Below are 18,303 nucleotides of genomic sequence, written 5' to 3'. Positions count from 1 at the left end.
GGGAGGCCGCCTACGTCCGTCACGCCTCCCCACATCCTTAGTACCATCCCCATTTTACCAGCGATCAAAGGAAAGAGCGCAAAGGAGTGGCCCAGAATCACACAGTCAAAGATCAGTGAGGGTGAGGAACTTTCCCAGAACCAGAAAGTGTCAGGACCCATTGGGACTTGAACCCTGGTCTTTGACACATAGCCCAGCCTCTTCCTTCGGTCCAGGAGCCAGACACAGGGCTGTCCAGTGCAGGGTGACCTCCTGGGGCCATTCTCCCCGCCTCTACCCCCGCACCCCTGTGGCCCAGCAACTCTCTCCAGCGCCTCCCTCTGTCCTCCACCCGTCCTTCCTGGGGCTCTGTGAGCTGTACTGATGGGGGTCGTCCTTTGTGGAAGGGCCAGGAGTAGAGGGAGGGAAATGCGGCGTCTCTAGGGAAAGAGGCTCAGGAGGAGGGTGCAGGGGTGCGTGGACGCGGGGGCCTATTCAGTGGGAATCAAAGGGGTCTGCAGGGAGGCGGCTGTGGAGAACCACAGGGGTGGGGTGGAGCTCACACAGGGCCCTGCAGGCTGGGTTTCGGGTTGGGGTTGATGGGCGCCAGCCCAGGGTTCTAGCAGAGGCTGAATGGGGTGTGAGCACTGTTGGGGGCGACTAAGTGGAGATGCAGCCTGAGAAGGCACCGTCTGTCCTGATTGGCTGGGAGACGAGGTGGAGGTGGGGCTGAGGAGGTGCTTTCTGTTCTGGTTGGCTGAGAGACAAGTTGAAGGCGGGGGCTGAGAAGGCGCTCTTTAACCTGATTGGCTAGAAGACAAGGGGGAGGTGGGACTGAGAAGTCGCTCTCTGTCCTGATTGGCTGGGAGAGAGGCACGGGTAAGGGGACCCTGGGGGACGTTTTCTGTGGCTGAGCCACAGATGATGATGTTGGAACCTTGGAGGTCAGAGGCGCTCAGTGGTAAAGCCCTGCGTGGCACACGTGAGAGCCTGGGTTAGCTCCCGCCACCGCATGCTCCCTCCTTCCCCCTCTCCCCCACTTCCCAGCACTGGCGCCTCCCCATCTTGGTGGCCCTGGAGGACAACCAAGTGTGGCCCAGGTGGCTGCTGTGAGCACCGCCTGGAGTGGCCCGTAACCAAGAAAACAGAGACTACCACACCCCTCGTCGACTTCAAAGCAGAGCTTGGGCGGGGGCATCGGGGAAGGCTTCCTGGAGGAAGGACCCTTGGAGCTGAACTTGAGGTTGAAACAGAATCAAGCCATCAACAGGGAGATGGTGCAGGGGTTTGGGACCGGCCTTCTACGAGGCAGACCCCAGTCTGACCCCCAGGTACCCCGGAGCCCCCCTGGGAGCAGCACGGAGCTGAGAGCACGCACCCCCCACCTCGCCTCCAGACGTGTCTCAATCTACCCCCCAAAAAAATTAAAAAGAGAATTTGAGATACCCAAGCACAAAAATTTGTAAGCCTACAACTGTACCTCATGGTGTTTCACTAATAAAAATTTCTTTAAAAAAAGAGAATTTCGGGGGCTGGAGCAGTAGCACAGTGGGGAGGCAAAAAGCTTTTGCCTTGCACGCGGCCGACCCGGGTTCAATTCCCAGCATCCCATAGGGTCCCCCGAGCACCGCCAGGAGTGATTCCTGAGTGCAGAGCCAGGAGGAACCCCTGAGCATCGCCGGGTGTGACCCAAAAAGAAAAAAAAAGAGAATTTAGGCAGCTGAAGGGACTTGGGCTCAGGACTGGGCGGATTCGTGGGGAGAATCCAGAAGGAAACGCAGCGGACGCTGGAGCGGGGAGACCGGACGCCCCTGGCTCGGGCACGCACGGAGGGCCCGGCGGCGCCCCCACCCCCGCGCGCGCGGCAGCTGGCAGGGCGGGGACAGCCCCTCGCCGGCAGCCACCTCGGGGCGCCTGTCCCCGCCCCCGGCCGCGCGGAGGCGGGGCGGCGGCCAGCAGGTGGAGGCGGGCGCGATGGCCCGGCCCGGCCGGGGACTCCCGGCGCCGCTGCCAGCCCCGGATGCCCGCCAGACTCCGGGCGCCGCCGGGGCCCCCGCCTGACCTGCCGCCCTGCGCGCGCCCGGGGGGACTCGGGGCGAGCCGTCGGGGGTCCCCAGGGCCCATGCAGTGCCGGCTCCTGCGGGGCCTGGCCGGAGCCCTGGTCACGCTGCTGGGCATGGCACTCCTCTCCCTGCGCTACCGCGGGCGCCTGACCCCGCCGGGCGCGCCGGAGCCCCCCGAGACGCCCGCGCCCAGCGCCCGCCCCGCCCGGCTGCAGCCGCAGGACGTGTTCATCGCCGTGAAGACCACCCGGGCTTTCCACCGCTCGCGCCTGGACCTGCTGCTGGACACGTGGGTCTCCAGGACCCGGGAACAGGTGACACGCGCGGGGGCGCGTGGGGTTCAGGACCGCCTGGCCTGAGGGGCCTCTGGGGTCTTTCCCTGCGGGGCGGGCTGCCTAAGCTCATTTTCCTTCTTGGGCCTTCTGCGTCCTTTGAGGGGCTGTTCCAGCCCCCCTGCCCCAACAGCAGGTGCTCATATGCCCATTGCTCACCTCTGCCGGGAACCTGAGGTCCCGCCATGTCCCAGGGCCCTCCCAGCCAGGCTGTCCCCTGCCCCCCTGCCCTGGCCCGCAGGGGGCGACAGGAGGGTGGCTGTTGGGTGAAGGGTGGGGGTCCAGTCCTATCTGGGTGCTGCCCTGGCCGTGAGCAGAGCAGGGGCTGATGGAGAGGACGGGGTGGGGGGTGGGGGGGCATCTCTGGAAATCCCGCCGGCCCCTGCCTGAACATGGGGCGGGCGGACACCTCACCTCCTAAGTGACTTCCTGTCTGGAGGTGTCGAGGGAGGAGGGGGTGTGTATTGGGATGATGGCGGGCGGCAGGGGTGCAAGAGGGAGGGATGGGGTGTGTGCCCCACAGAGCCAGGTTAGAAAGGCGGGAACCTCCCCTGCCCGCCCCAAGCACCCTGCCAACAGCCAAGCCCTGTGGGGGTCTTGGGAATCACTTCTGGGGTGGTGGAGGGGCGACTTCACACACACACACATGCACACACACCCTCGCGTGCGCTCTCTCGCGTGCACATGCACACACACACATGCATGCACGCGCGCGCGCGCACACACACACACACACACACACACACACACTCGGGCACCCGCTCAGGAGCAAGTGTGCGAGCTTTGGAGGTGGCGAAGGCTCCTGGGAGCCGGTCTCAGGGGAAACGGGAGAGGCCCACAGGCCCTGGCGAGAGGGTGCCCCTGGTTTACCAACTGGCCCTGGGTCCTTGCCTGGCCCCAGCCCCAGGCCCCTGCCCGGCCCCTCCCCTCACGTCACTTCTCCTCTGGGGAGGCCTCGGTTCCCCCCCGCGGAAGCCACCGCACCAGCCCTCCCCGACGACCTTCCTGTTTATGGCGCTGCCTGTGTGCCCAGAGCAGGACCTCACGTGGTCCCGGCCTTCCTGACTCCCATCGCTGTGGGGGTGCCCTGCCCCGGAGGAGGAAACTGAGACCAGAAAGAGGAAGCGCTCACCAACGTCAGTCAGCCGGGGGCTGGAGGCGGCAGGGCACCCCCTCTCCTTAGAGGGAATTGGGGTCCCGGAGCTGCGGGGGGGGCTCAGGAGAGGGTTGGGGGTCCCTGCTCGGCTGCCCTGGGGGAAGGCACGACAGTCCCCCCCTCTTCAGAGGAGGCTGAGGCGCAGGCCAGGCCCTTACTGGCCTCTGGCTCAGGACAGTGTCTCGAAAACTTGCCCCTTCCCGAAGACTGGGAGATGGCAGGGGGGAGGCCGGGAGGCCCCCACTCACCCCTGCTGTGCCCCTTGCCGCCTCCCTTTGTTCCATCTCTCCCGAGGCCCCGCCCCCGCCAGGCCTCAGTTTCCCCCGGGCAGGAGTGTGTCCCGGAGCTGGTTAACTGCAGGCCCGGTGCCGGCCCAGCTGGTTAAGGGCGACCCGGGGCAGGTGGGCCTTTGTGCCCGGGTGGACAGGGCTGCGTGTGGCCTTTGTGTCCCGCGGGGGCGGGGGGGGGGAAGGCCACGGAGGCTGCTTTGTGCTCGCTGCCGTCCCTGGGGGCGGGGCTGGGGGACAGGGCCCCTCGCAGCAGCAGATGGTCCCTGCTGGCCGGCCCTGCCACTCAGCGCAGAAGGTTTGAACCGTGGCCCAGGCCCCACCCGACACAAATCAGATGCAGCCGGGCTGGGAGGCGCCACCCCCTCCCCCAGCCCCCCTTAGCCGCTGCAGCAGCCTCGATCCCTGGCCCATTTGGGCCAAACTCACAGGCTTCCTCTTGCTGCGGAGGTTTAGTGTCAAAAGTTTGCCAGGCAGCGGAGGAAGCGCTTCTTGGCTCCTTTGAAACCAGCTCCGGGGGGGGGGGGCGGGGGGAGCATATAGCAGACTTGGTGGGGGAGCACGGAGCAGGGGGATCAGGGTACAGGGACTGCATCCAAATAGGAGGCGAGGAGCTGGAGCCATAGCACAGCGGGGAGGGCGTTTGCCTTGCACGTGGCCGACCCGGGTTCGAGTCCCAGCATCCCATAAAATCCCCTGAGTACCGCCAGGAGGAATTCCTGAGTGCAGAGCCAGGAGGAACCCCTGAGCATCGCCGGGTGTGACCCAAAAAGGAAAAAATAGGCGAGGCCAGGGGGCTGGCTCGTGGGGGCTGGGGGGTGGGGGAGAGAGGGTGCCATCCAGGAGGCCTGAAAGCTGGGTGGGCAGCGCTGCGGTTTGGGGGGCAGAGAGGAAGTACCGCCCCCTCCCCCGGGGATCAGGACTGGGAGAGACGGGGAGGGGGAAGGAGAGGCTGGCGTGTTGGGGGGCACCTGTCTGGGCGGGGGGGCATTTGAACGCTGCGGTGGGGGCGTGGGGGGCCCCTCTGAGACTCTGGGTTCGAGAAGGTGTTTAACAAGCCAGAGGTGGGGCCGGGGGTGTGGCGTGGTGACAGACACTTCCTGGCATGTCTCAGGCGTCTCCTCGGTGCCAGTGGCCTCCTCAGCACCACCGAGTGTGTCCCCAACTCCAGGAAATTCACAAGTACATCAGTAAGGAAGCTGGAGCAATAGGACAGCGGGGAGGGCGTTAATTGGCCTTGCACGTGGCCGACGCGGGTTCGATTCCCAGCATTCCATATAGTCCCGTTCCCCCCCCCCCGAGCACCCCCAGGAGTAATTCCTGAGTGCAGAGCCAGGAGTAACTCCTGTGCCTCGCCGGTGTGACCCAAAAAGAAACACACACACACACACACACACACACACACACACACACACACACACACACACCAATAAAACCCAGGGGCTGGTTGGAGTCGCAGAGGGAGGGGATGGTGAGAAGGGGCTTGAGTCATGGAAACCTTTGGCCCGCCCAGTGCCGGCAACACTTCTCAGTGGGAGACACGACCCCCACACTCCCAACCCACCAGCACCACCAAAGGGGGTTCGGAAGGGGGAAGCCCGGGACAGTCTGTGGGGAGAGGGCAGGGGCCAGGTCAGAGACAAGCCCAACCAGGATGGTTCGAGGGAGCAAGGGGCAGCATCCCATGGCCAAGGGGTTTGCCCAAAGCTGGCAGGGGCCTGTGTGAAGGAAGGGTAGAAGGGAGGGCTTCCTGGAAGAGGCGGCGATTCAGCTGTGAGTCAGGGGGCAGAAAAGGGCACAGACCTCAGTGAGGGAGAAGTTAACTGGGTGGGCAGGGGGTGAGGAGAGCGGGTGGGGGATGGGGCACGGGGCCACCTTCCGCTCAGACCCAGGCCAGCCTCTATCCAGTGGCCACAGAGGGGCCTGGCAGGGGAGGTGGGGAGGGTGAACGTTCTGGGGGCCGCAGCAGGGCTGAGGGCACAAAGCCGGGTCTTGTTTGCCCCCTCGAGTCCCGGCAGGCTCCAGAAAAGGGCCCTAGTCCCGGGGCCGGGAGACAGACTCAGGCCCGGTGCCTGCCTGGGCTTCTCTGGCGCCTGGAACCCTGCCTCTGTTTCCCCCAGACACAGGAAGCCAAACCCCTCCAGCCCTTGGAAGCTGCCACTGATGGGGAAACCGAGGCCGGGGTGGGGTTCTCATCTGAAGGGCTGAATCCTGGGGTGGAGGGTGAGGTCTCCAGGCAGGGAGGGGGGGAGAGAGAGGGAGACAGAGAGGGAGGGAGGGAGGGAGACAGAGGCCTGGCCTGGCCCCTTTCCTGGGGGTGCCGCTTCCTCCCAGGGCCTCCCGGCCACTCCCTTCACCCCAGTTTTGCCATCCTGAAGGGGACAGGTCCCAGCCCCCCGTCTAGGGGCTCCATGGAGGGAGGGTCACTGCTCAGCCCGGGTGTGTCTGCAGCGCAGAAGGTCAGGGGCAGGCCGGCAGAGGTGAGCAGAGAACCTCAGCGGGTCCGAGCGGGACATCCTCTAGGGCCCGGCTGGGGGTGTCGTGGGGGTCGTGGATGCCCGCCCAACCCGCTCACACGCCCCCCGCCCCGTCTCCCCTCCAGACGTTCGTCTTCACTGACGGCGCGGACGCAGGCCTGCAGAAGAGACTGGGTAACTGCCCCCGCGGGCGGTGGGGGGTCTCCCTGGGGTGGGGGCGGCCAACTCCGCGGGTGTCCCCTCTGCCCGCGAGGGGCGCTGGCTGCTCCCGTGGGGAGGGGCAGCCCCGGGACCCCGACCCCAGCCCGCTTCGCCCCGAGCCCTGAGCTGCAGGCCCAGCCTCTCGGGCGCGGCGGGATCCCCGGGCCTGGCTCGCGGGTCCCCGGCGGGCCCTGACTGTCCCCTCTCCAGGGTCCCACCTCGTGGTCACCAACTGCTCCGCGGAGCACAGCCACCCCGCGCTGTCCTGCAAGATGGCCGCGGAGTTTGACGCCTTCCTGGCCAGCGGGCGGAGGTGAGCGCTGGCCCGGGGGTGGGGGTGGGGGGCAGGGCAGGTGGGGGATGTTGGTCCAGAAACGTGAGGTGGTCTGTGTGCTGTGAGTCATCAATCCCATGCGGCCTTTCGGGTCTGTCCACCCGTCCTTGCTGGCCGACAGTTCCCCTCCTGCGATGCTGTGTGACCTCCGGCCGCTGTCTTGACCTCTCTGAGTCTTGGTCCTCATTGGGTCGCTCACAGTCCCTCCTTCTCCCCCAGGTGGTTCTGCCACGTGGACGACGACAACTACGTGAACCCGCGCGCGCTGCTAAAGCTGCTGAGAGCCTTTCCCTTGGCTCACGACGTCTACGTCGGCCGGCCCAGCCTGAACCGGCCCATCCACGCCTCCGAGCCGCAGCCCCACAACCAAACGGTGGGGCCTTCCCAAGCGCCTCTCACTCATTGGCTGCGCGGGCCAGGGGAGGCGGGGCCAGTCAGCTATGGCATCCTGAGGGCGGGGCCAGGAGGGATGGGGCCAATCATATGTGGCCGCCCCGGGGGTGGGGCAAGAGGGGGTGGGGCCAGTCAGCTATGGCATCCTGAGGGCGGGGCCAGGAGGGATGGGGCCAATCGTATGTGGCCGCCCCGGGGGTGGGGCAAGAGGGGGTGGGGCCAGTCAGCTATGGCATCCTGAGGGCGGGGCCAGGAGGGATGGGGCCAATCGTATGCGGCCACCCCTGGGGTGGGGCCAGTCAGATATGACATCCTGAGGGTGGGGCCAGAAAGGATAGGGACAATCTTGCGGCCATCCCGGGGGTGGGGCCAGGAGGGGCGGGGCCAGCCAAATGTGCTTTCTGAGGGCGGGGCCACGAGGGGCGGGGCAATGTGCTGCACCAATTAGGTGTGACCATGAGGAGGGCGTGGCTACGAGGGGTTGAAGCTATAGGGCGGGGTCACCTAGGTGTGGCCAACCCAGGGCGGGGTCAGGAGGAGCGTGGCTATGGGGCAGGGCCACCTGAGTCATTCTGGGTGGAGCCACTCAGGGGCGGGGCTACCAGGGGCGGGCCTTGTGGTGCGGGGCTGGGACCCGGAAGGTGGCTCCTCTGGCTTTCTTTGGTTACTGTTGTTTGGACTGGTGGCTACGCGGCTCCTCCCCAGTCTCCTCTGCGATGGGGAAGCAAGTACCAGTGAGGCACAGAGAGTGCCATGTACTAGAGCCACCTTCATGCACTGGGAGGTGGCGGGCGCTGAGGCTTCTCCACCCACAGTGGAGTTCACAGCTACCCGGTATCATCATCTACTTATAAGTTTTTTTTTTTGCTTTTTGAGTCACACCCGGCGATGCACAGGGGTTCCTCCTGGCTTTGCACTCAGGAATCACTCCTGGCGGTGCTCGGGGGACAATATGGGATGCTGGGAATTGAACCCAGGTCGGCCGCGTACAAGGCAAGCGCCCTCCCCGCTGTGCTATCACTCCAGCCCCTGTACAAGTTTTGGGGTCAGCCCAGCCCCGTAGGCGCGTTCTCCCTAGGGTGCCAGTAACCAGCCACAGAAGCCTTGACCCCTCACACAACCAGCTTCAGCTCCAGATCTGGACGGATCCGGATCAGGGTAGAGGGATTTAGGAAACAAAGAACTAAAGAACCTGTCACATTTGACTTTCTGAGAAACACCCGTGAATTTTATGGCCCAGCTTGTTTTACTTGCGTCTATTGCAAAGGGCTCCCCCTGTCCCCAGGACCCACTTGGCTTCTGGCCCTTGAGTGGCTGGGCCGGCGGGATGCCCGTCTCCGGTTGCAGCCCTGCCGCAGGCGAGCCCACGCTGGGCCTCTCCCTCCTGAGATCACCATCTGCTCCATCAGGGAAACAAGAGCAGAAAACACAAGACCTTAATTACCAGCAGCTAATCAGCCTCTGAGCCCTAATTAAGTCCTCCTGGGCCCCAGGGGGTGGTGGTGGAGCCAAGTGAGCACTTGCAGGTGAGTCCAGCCCCAGCTCACCCCCGCCACTCTCCTGCTAGACTGTCTTGCAAAAATTCGCTGGAGCCTGACTCTGATCTCTCGGGCCACTCTCGCCACCTCCTGGCTTTGGGGCCTCGATGAGGTCACTTGCATGACCCCTCTGCGCCTTTGTCTTCTCGTCTGTGGAGTGGGTATTGTCCTTTCTATCTTTTTCCCTGGCTGGGTGCTAAAAGAAAGGATCACACGAGGCAGGCGGGAGCCGGGGGTTTATTCCTAGAATGCAGAGTGCACCCTGGCCGAGCAGAGTCAGAACAGTCTCTGAGCACTGCTGAGTGTGACCCAAAGTGTATAGTGGGGGAGGGCAGGGGCCAGAGAGATAGTACGGTGGTTAGGGCGCTTGCCTTGTATGCAGTCGACCCTGGCACTGCATATGCTCCCCAGAGCATCTCCAGGAGTGATCCCTGAGCACAGAGCCCGGAGTCAGCCCTGAACATTACTGGGTGTGGCCCCCCGAGCAAATAAACAAATACCAGCACCAAAAAAAGGTACAACGAGACCCCCTCCCGAGTGGCCGACCTGTGACTGACGCCAGGAAATGGCGGTGATTAGGATCAGCTCGCACCTCCAGCCCCGTTTCCCTGCCGGGCACACCCAGGCCCTGTCCCCTACAATGTGCACAAATGACCTTCTTGGCACCCAACGCACCAATGGGGTCCCAGGACCCTGCCCTGAAGTGACTCAGTTTGTTTGGACCAAGGGGTGGGCCCGCAAAGCGGGCGCCAGAGTTCCTGCCGGGGGTCAGTCCTGGCCCTGCGACTTCAGGAGGGTCTTTTCTCTGTCACCTTATGCCACCGCCTCTGTGGCGCAGCCCTGAGCAAAGGCACAGTCTCTGCTCCGGGTGAGGCTTCTGATGCTGCTGCTCCTGGGATATGGGGGTGGCAGCCGTGTGTGCGCATGCGCATTAGTCAGCGCTGCATGCTGCCTCGCTGACCCCTGACAGAGGCCTGGGGCCTTGGAGGGGAGGAGTCGGACCTCCTGCAGAGCCTGGAGAACAACTCTGTCTTTTTTTTTTTCTTTTTGGGTCACACCCGGCGATGTACAGGGGTTACTCCTGGCTCTGCACTCAGGAGTTACTCCTGATGGTGCTCAGGGGACCATATGGGATGCTGGGAATCGAACCGGGGTTGACCGCGTGCAAGGCAAACTCCCTACCCGCTGTGCTATTGCTCCAGCTCACAATTCTGTATTTTGTTTTTCTTTTTGGGTCACACCTGAATATGTTCAAGGGTTACTCCTGGCTCTGCACTCAAGAATTACTCTTGGCGGTGCTCAAAGGACCCCATGGGATGCCGGGGATCGAACCTGGGGCAGCTGCATGCAAGGCAACGCCCAACCCTCTGTATTGTCGCTGCGGCCCAGGCCATGCTGTGTTAGACCCAGAGCTGAGGCTGCAATGCAGGGGGGAACGGATCTGAGGCCCAGAGAGGGCAGCTACTTTCTCAAGTTTGCACAGCTGTGCCGGGCCCCAGAATCAGGCTCCCAAGTTCCCTATCCAGGGCCCGTCTCATTGTCACCCTGCGAGGGAAAACCCAGTCCGGTGCACCAAGAAAGCACCAACTGTATACTCTGGAAAAGGAAACCCCAGGGATGGGGATGGGGGGAGAGGGGGAACTTGTTGGACCCAGACATGGTGCAGCTGTGCCCTGATGGGGCTGACTCCACCCACCCACCCACCCACCCACCCACCTGGAGATGGCCTAGGTACTAATCCTGCTGTTCACTGGCTGTGTGACCTTGGGCCAGTGTCTGTACCTCTCTGATGCTTGGTTCCCACTTGTGAAGTGGGTCCCACTTCCTGGAGAGCTTAAGGAACCAATTTTCCTAAAAGCCTGGTAGAAATCGGAGAAGGAGGAGAGTCCCGGGTGGATAGAGGCAGAAAGGGGTTGGCTTTGAGGGGGATATGCTGGGGCTTGCTGGTTCCGGGGCTCACAACCTATTTCTCTCTCTCTCTCTCTCTCTCTCTCTCTCCCCCCCCCTTTGGTGGAAAAGGTTTTTTCATCCCTAATAGCTGGGACTGAGAAAACCAGGGGTGCAGCACTATTTGGACCTGGTGCCCTGGGAGAGAGCATCTCATCCTCCTAGTCACAGAGTCCAAGGATCTGATTGGCTGGCCTGAGTCATGTGCTTGCAGCGGAGCCAATCACTGGTCGGGGGCGTGGCCTTGCGTCCTCCGGTCCCAGGGCAGCAGGTGCTGTGTTTGGGGAGGGGGGACCCTCTCCAGCCACCGGGTGAGGAGGAAGAGACATTTCCCTGGACAAACGGGTCGGGGGCGCTGGACAACAAGCCTGACACATGTCCCCTTTAGCCAGAACCAAGCCCCCCCTCCCGGGAGACTGTCGCTGACCCCGCCACTGGGAGCGAAGATGTGACTTTGGGCCTGGGCTCCTTATGCAAAATGGGCAGGATATTGTGGAGCTGCGGGGGGGGGGGGGGGCGGCTAGCGAGATGGGAGGGCAGCAGCATCGGAGCTGGGCTGGTCGTGTGTGCGCGCATGTATGTGTGTGTGCATGTGTATGTGTGTGTGTCTGTGGGGGGCGTTTGGCTCTTGCCCGCCCCGCACCCCTTCCTCACCCCTGCTCCCCACCTTCCCCCCCTTCTCTCTGCAGAGGCTGGTTCAGTTCTGGTTTGCTACGGGGGGCGCCGGCTTCTGCATCAACCGCAAACTGGCGCTGAAGATGGTCCCATGGGCCAGGTGAGACCCCCAGGCTGCAAGGAGGACAAGGGGTGCAGAGAGGGTGTGTGTGTGTGTGTGTGTGTGTGTGTGTGTGTGAGAGAGAGAGAGAGAGAGAGAGAGAGAGAGAGAGAGAAAGACAGACAGACAGACTGACTGACAGAGAACTTTGTTGCTTAAGGGGCTCCTTTCATGCTGTGTCAGACTTAGTTACTGGGTTGCAAGCCTCAGTCCCCCCTCGAGGGGGCTGGGCGCCACTGCCCTGTGTGTCCAGCCTCACACAGATCAGCTGCACCCTCCAGAACTTCTCCCATCTTTCCAGCTTCCTGAGGATACCATAGCCAACGGCTGCTGTAGGGGTTCAATGAGGGACTGTCTGGGGTAGCACCTGGTGACAACCACACCACCCAGGGTCCCTTGGCTACCCTCTTCTGCGCAATCAGTGCTCCGGGGTGAGATGAAGGCTGACTGTAGGCAGGAAAAGGAGGGAGGACTTCCTGGAAGTGGTGGCAGTTACTGTGACTGGCTGTGAAGTCTGTGTGGGATGGAGGGTGGGCTGGGGCAGGCCTGGGGCGACATCTGGCTTCTCCAGCTGAATCTCCCAGGCAGGGAAGTTCAGCAAGTTGCAGGTTCCAGGGGACCCAGCCCTGGGGGCTCACTCCCACACCAACCTGAGGGGCAGAGGGAGCTGGGTCTCTGAGGGGGCTTGTCCCAGCAGACAGAAAGCAGGGGACGTCCCTGCACCCCCAAGGGCTTCTGCCCACCACAGTGGGAATTAGAAAGGACCCCTGTGGGCACACAGCCGGGGATGGGGGTGAAAACTTTCTGCCTCCACCTATCAATCCGTGCTGGACACCCCCTGACCCCACTATGGCCCCAGGATCACTAGGATCAAGCAGCTGTCCTGGGATGCTCTTTCTCCCAAATCACTGTGAGATGCAGTTACAAAGCTGTTCAGCTTGGGTTTCAGTCATGCGTCCGTCCACCAGTGTACATTTCCCACCATCAATGTCCTCAGTTTCCCTCCTGCTACCCCCCCGCCCTCGCCAAACCTGCCCCTATGGCAGGCACTTTCCTTCTCTCTCTCCTTTTTCTTCTGACCTTTGACTGCCTTTAGCTCCTCTTCCCTAAGAGTCACTTTACGAAACGGCCGTTCTCACGGTGGAAGAAAAAGCAGACCAGAAAACTCACCTCCTCCAGGAAGCTCACCGCTCTGCCTTCCCCTCTCTCTCTCGGGTGTCCCTCAGGCCTCCCTGTGATTTAACGTCCATCAGTCCTGCTCTGAAATGACCTGTGCTGGCTGCCTGTCTCTCCTGAGACTGGGGAGGCTGCTGCTGAGGCTGGTGCTCTGCTGTTCATCTTGGGGTCCTTGACCTTTGTGTGGTGTCTGACATCCAAGTAGGCAGTGCAGGCGGAGAATGAGTGCATCTGGGGGTTGTACAGGGAGGTAGCTCAAAGGGATAAAGCAGGGCTGGAGCAATAACACAGCGGGGAGGGCGTTTGCCTTGCATGTGGCCGACCCTGGTTCAATTCCCTGCATCCCATAGGGTACCCCGAGCGTTTGCCTTGCAGGCGGCCGACCAGGGTTCCAGGGTTCAATCCCCAGCATCCCATAGGGTCCCCTGAGCACCGCCAGGAGTGATTCCTGAGTGCAGAGCCAGGAGTAACCCCTGAGCATCATCGGGTGTGACCCAAAAAGCAAAGGGGGGGGGGGCTAAAGCACAGGGTGCTCGCAGGGATCTAACCCTCAGCACCCTGTGATCCCATGAGCATGGCTGGGATTGGCCTATATTATTTTAAAGTGGAGTGACAAACTGGAGTGTTATGGGGAGAGGAGGGAAGGTTAGATGGATGGGGGTTTCCTCTCCATCCTCAGGATGCCCTGGATGACTGACAGGCTCGTTTTACAGAGGAGAAAACTGGCTTTCCGAGGTCATTTACCAGAGGTCACAGAGTCCAGCAACCAGATTTTTATAATTTTGGCTTTTTGGGTCACACCCGGCGGTGCTCAGGGGTTCCTCCTGGCTCTGCACTCAGGAATCACTCCTGGCGGTGCTCGGGGGACCCTATGGGATGCTGGGGATTGAACCCTGGAACCCCGGTCGGCCGCCTGCAAGGCAAACGCCTTAGCCGCTGTCCTATCTCTTCGGCCCCAGCAGCAGCCAGATTTTGTCAGGGAGATGTGGGAGGCGGGGGCGGGGCTGTGGGAGACGGAGGCGGGGCTGTGGGCGGCGAGGGCGGGGCTGTGGGAGGTGGGGGCGTGGCTGTGGGAGATGGGGCGGGGCTGTGGGAGACGGGGGTGGGGCTTGGGAGGCAGGGGCGGGGCCGTGGGAGGCGGGGGCGGGGCTGTAAAAGGCGGGGGCGGGACTTGGGAGGTAGGGGCGGGGCGGCGGCAGCTCGGCTCTCTCCCCTGCAGTGGCCCCCACTTCACAGAGACCTCGGCGCTCATCCGCCTGCCAGACGACTGCACGGTGGGCTACATCATCGAATGCAAGCTGGGGGGCCGCCTGCGGCCCAGCCCCCTCTTCCATTCCCACCTGGAGACCCTCCAGCTCCTGGGGGCCGCCCAGCTCTCCGAGCAGGTGAGTGGGTCTCCCTACTGGGCAGGGAATCCGAGGTCCAGAAAGGGGGACACGCAGCCCCTCAGACCCAGGGGTTGACTTGGCGGCAGAACGTCTGTGCTCCCTGGGCTGGAGCCGCCTGGGTGATGCCGCCCGCGCCTCTCTCATCCTGCTTCCATCCCCGGCACCAGCAGGCAGCCCTGAGCACTGGGAAGGAGTGATTCTGAGCGCAGAACCAGAGACCCTGAGGCGCGGAACCCCGAGGCCCAGCTGATACTGGAGCCCCTTCAAAAATAGCAAATAAGGGGCCAGAGTGATAGCACAGCGGGGAGGGCGTTTGCCTCACACGCGGCCAACCCAGGTTCGATCCCCAGCATCCCATATGGTCCCCCGAGCACCGCCAGGACTAATTTCTGAGTGCAGAGTCAGAAGGACCCCTGGGCATCACCGGGTGTGACCCAAAAAGCAAATAAATAAGTAAAAATAGCAATTAACTCACCCCCAAGCCATTCATGGCAGGACAGAACTTGGCCCCGGTTTCCTCCCTTCCGTCCTTCTTGCCTCTTTTCAAACTTTAGCTTCTTTGGGGGCCACACCAGCCATGTTTCCCTGTCTGGCTCAGCCCACCCACCGCACTTAGTGCTGATTGGCCAGACCTGCAGCATCTGTCCCCGTGGGACCCAGGGCCTGAAGACAGAAAAGGGGGAAGGTTTGAGGTGGTCGGGTCAAAACGTCTGAATAGTTGGGGTCGCCGGAGTGTCCACTGTACCAGCTACGCCATTGTGGAGCGCTTATTTTGTGTGTGTGTGTGGGGCACTCCTGGCAGTGCTCAGGGATCACTCCTGGCAGTGCTCGGGAATCAGGGATCACTCCTGGCAGTGCTCAGGGATCAGGGATCACTCATGGTAGTGCTCAGGGATCACCCCTGGCGCTGTCTCAAACCTCTGGGTTCTCCTGTGCTGGGGGATAGAGTCTTTCTTCTTCTTCCCCGACCCCTACATTCTTGGCCCTTCCTGCCCGCCCCCAGTGGGACCCCCCCAACCTTCAGTCTCCTCTCTGAGCAGGTCACCCTCAGCTACGGCACCTTTGAGGGGAAGCTGAACGTCATCAAGCTCCAGGGCCCCTTCTCGCAAGAGGAGGACCCCTCCAGGTGGGTCTGGGGGCTGATCGCCGGCGTCCAGAGAGGGGGTGTGGGTGAGGAACACCTGGGGCTGGAAGCACGGAACTGGGATGGAGCGAGCACATTTCGGGCTTGCTGCCTTTTTCTTTTCTTTTCTTTTTTTAGTGGGGGTCTGGGGGAGGTGTTGGGGCCAGACCCGGTGATGCTCAGGAGTTACCTCCGTCTCTGCGCTCAGGAATTACTCCTGGTGGGCTCGGAGTCATTTGATCCCCAGTATGGTCCGGCGGGGTATCAAACCCGGGTCAGCCGTGTGCAAGGCAAACGTCCTACCCGCTGCACTACCCCTCTGGCCTTGCTTTCTAACAGCCGGCTGTGTGATCTTGGGTAAATGTCTTGCTCACTCTGGGCCCCTGGAGACACTTTTGATCGGGGTCGCAGGCAGTGGAACTCAGGGCCTGTGACCTCTCCGGGTGGTGTTGAGGTCCTGGGGCCCTTCAGGGGTGGAGGGTCACACCCTGCGGTGCTGGGCTTCCAACGCGGGGCCACACTCCTGCAAGGCCTGTGCTCCACCACTTGAGGGCGCTCCTGGCCTCAGCTGCGGCTGAAGCTGCCCTTGGCGGGGACTGCCCACCAGGGGGCGCTCTCAGTCCCAATGTCCAAACACTGGGGGTCTCGGGAGCACTGTGGGGCGGAGTATGGGGTAACCCCGCTGCCCCTTTCTCCTCTCTCCATAGGTTCCGCTCCCTGCACTGCCTCCTCTTCCCGGACACGCCCTGGTGCCCACAGCTGGCGGCCTGGTGACCGCAGACAGGGGCTGGCTGAGGCCGCCACGCGGCTGAACCAGGAGAGTTGGTGGCCCTTCAGCGGCGCTCGGACTTGGGACTCTAGTCCCCCGAGATCACGGGGTTCCTGAGTGTGCTGTGGCCTCTGTCCCGGTTTTTGGTCCTTCTCCTGGGTCCCCTCACTGCGGCCTTCCCCGGCTGGACCCCCGACCCCCTGAGGGAGCCCAGGTTGGAGTAACAGCTCGAGCCGGGGGTCTATGGGAGACCCCGCCGGTCTTCAGTGCCCCCCCACTGTGACCCTTGCTGTCTGGACTTGGGGTGTCACTCAGCACCCCGAGGCCCAGATAGTAGATTCTAATTCCTCACCGCCGACTGCCGTGAGCCTTTTGCCCACGTCTCCAGCTCCTTCCTGGCTGCTCAGGGTTGCCAGATGGTCCCCACGAGTGAGAAACTTGCCCAGTCGGCAGTGACACTGTGCAGGGAGGCCCCGCAGGTCCCTACCCCGGCATCCTGTGGTGGATGTGGGTGTGATGTCGGGAGCAGGGGCAGCCACTTTGCTGCCACGAAGGGGCGGCAGCGACCCTCCCCCACAGCGCTCCCTTGCCTGTTTCTGACAGACAATGAAAACGTGTTTGTTTAAGCTTCTCGGGGTCCTTGTGTGTGCTGATCTGCGCGCACCAAACGCTCCCCACCTGGGCGGGAGTCTGCCATCTGCCTGGGGAGAGTCAGAGAGCAAGGGAAGGTCAGATGGAGGAAGGTGCACCCACCCGAGTCCTCCAGGGAGGAACTGGCTGCAGTCAGCAGTTTCAGGCTCCAGGAGAGATGATGAGTGCCCGAGAACCCTCAAGGGGAGAGCTCCGGAAACCTCCCAGCTGCCTCTTGTTCCTGGATGTCCTGGCATCCTGACGCAGGCCCTGGGCATGAGGCCCCCTTCTCCAGCTGGAGGCCCAGAGAGGGTGTTGCAGGTTCCTGAGGATGCACAGCGCTCTGGTGTCTGCGGGGCTCTCTGAGGGCTTCCAGAACCTTCCTTCTTCCCCTCCTCCCGGGGCTGACCGAACACAGGCTTTGTGGGACGGATGCAAAGTGGGGGTGACCCCTGGGCTCCTGCCGGGCGGGCTAGGCTGGTTCTGAGCTCCCTGGTGCGCAGGGCGGCGGGCCAGGCTGCGTTCGTTCGGCTCATCCCGGGTTCCGGAGGGTCGGGCGCGGGAGCAGCGCTCGGGCCATCTGCTGCCCCGTTGTCCCAGAATAGCTGTGCTGGGGAGGGCGCAGAGTCAGCAAGGATCAAACTGGGGTGCAGGGAGGAGGGAGTGTGGCTTGGGGAGCCGCGGGAGCTGCCCGGGCTGAGTCCCGCCCACCCTGTCACGTGGGCCAGAATGATGCCCATTCTGGGGCCAGGTGATAGCACAGCAGGGAGCGTGCGTGCCTTGCACTCCTCCGACCCGGGTTCGATCCCCGGCTCCCTCTCGGGCTCCCCAGCCCCGCCAGGAGGGGTCCCTGAGTGCAGGGCCAGGAGTAAGCCCTGAGCACCGCTGGGTGTGGCCGCCCCCCAACAAACAAGCAGGAAGAACAGTTCCCATCTCACAGACGGGGACCTGGTGACGCGTCGTGACGGTCCTTGGGGTTGGGGAGTCTCGACAGCCGGGCCCGCCCACGCCGCGGGTCTAGTCCTCCCGAGCTGACCCCCCAGTTTCCGGGTGTCCCTTATGGAACAGGTGCTGGAAGATCCAGGCTCAGGGGTGGCGCGTGGGTCACTCTAAAATCCTCTCCCTCCCCTCCTGTGCTGGGCTGTGAAAGGGGGTGCTGGAGGGGGGCCGGGGGATCGCCCCTCCCTCACCCCACCCCACCCCCGCCAGGTGTGTGCCGGCGGAACCTCCTGGCTGGCCTCTGGTGCCCCGGTTCTCCGCGGGTCACCCCTCTTCTTGGCACTGCTGCCCCGTCCTGGTCACCTCCCCTCTCCTCTCCTGGCAGTTGCTCCCCGATCTCCCGGAGGTCACTGTCACCTGGTCACCTCTCCAGCTATGAGGCCTCCAAGCAGGGCCCGGGGACACGCCCGCTGTGGGTGCCTCTGTGTGGAGCTGGGAGGGACCCCTGCCCGGTGGCCTCGAAGCTCTTCTCCCTCCCCCCTCCTCCTCCTCCTCCCTGCCCCCCCACCCCTGCACAGAGCAGTGCCCAGCAGACACTCGGGCAGGGGCGGGTGGGGACGGGCTGCTCTGTCTCCTCCAGCTCTGGCTGCGAGGGTGTAACTGGGCAGGTGCTAACCTGGGTGGCTCAGGCTGGTGACACAGGTCACATTTAATAGCATCCCTAAAGGGACAAGCTGAGGGCTGGAGCAATAGCACAGCGGGGAGGGCATTTGCCTTGCACGCAGCCTACCTGGGT

At 63.2% G+C, this 18,303-nt stretch overlaps 1 protein-coding gene across 1 annotated transcript; it reads left to right on the top strand.

The window, feature by feature from the left end:
• The first annotated feature begins 1,990 nt into the window (after window positions 1-1,990).
• Window positions 1,991-16,444, top strand: MFNG (MFNG O-fucosylpeptide 3-beta-N-acetylglucosaminyltransferase). Its single transcript, XM_056137590.1, has 8 exons — window positions 1,991-2,356; window positions 6,420-6,468; window positions 6,706-6,808; window positions 7,049-7,202; window positions 11,397-11,482; window positions 13,878-14,043; window positions 15,087-15,172; window positions 15,877-16,444. Exons 1-8 carry the CDS (start codon window positions 2,000-2,002, stop codon window positions 15,941-15,943), a joined length of 1,068 nt encoding a protein of 355 aa, XP_055993565.1. The 5' UTR covers window positions 1,991-1,999; the 3' UTR covers window positions 15,944-16,444.
• Window positions 16,445-18,303: the final 1,859 nt, after the last annotated feature.

Source organism: Sorex fumeus, unplaced genomic scaffold (assembly GCF_029834395.1).
Source record: "Sorex fumeus unplaced genomic scaffold, SorFum_2.1 ptg000125l, whole genome shotgun sequence".
NCBI classification, from domain to species: domain Eukaryota; kingdom Metazoa; phylum Chordata; class Mammalia; order Eulipotyphla; family Soricidae; genus Sorex; species Sorex fumeus.
Note: the sequence above shows the minus strand (reverse complement) of the source record. Positions and strands in the feature narration are given on the sequence as shown.

Coding starts and splice junctions, on each gene's coding strand:
- MFNG (XM_056137590.1), top strand. CDS start 2,000: ATGCCCGCCAGACTCCGGGCGCCGCCGGGGCCCCCGCCTGACCTGCCG. Junction 11,483..13,877: donor AAGATGGTCCCATGGGCCAG/GTGAGACCCCCA, acceptor TCTCCCCTGCAG/TGGCCCCCACTTCACAGAGA. Junction 14,044..15,086: donor CCGCCCAGCTCTCCGAGCAG/GTGAGTGGGTCT, acceptor CTCTCTGAGCAG/GTCACCCTCAGCTACGGCAC.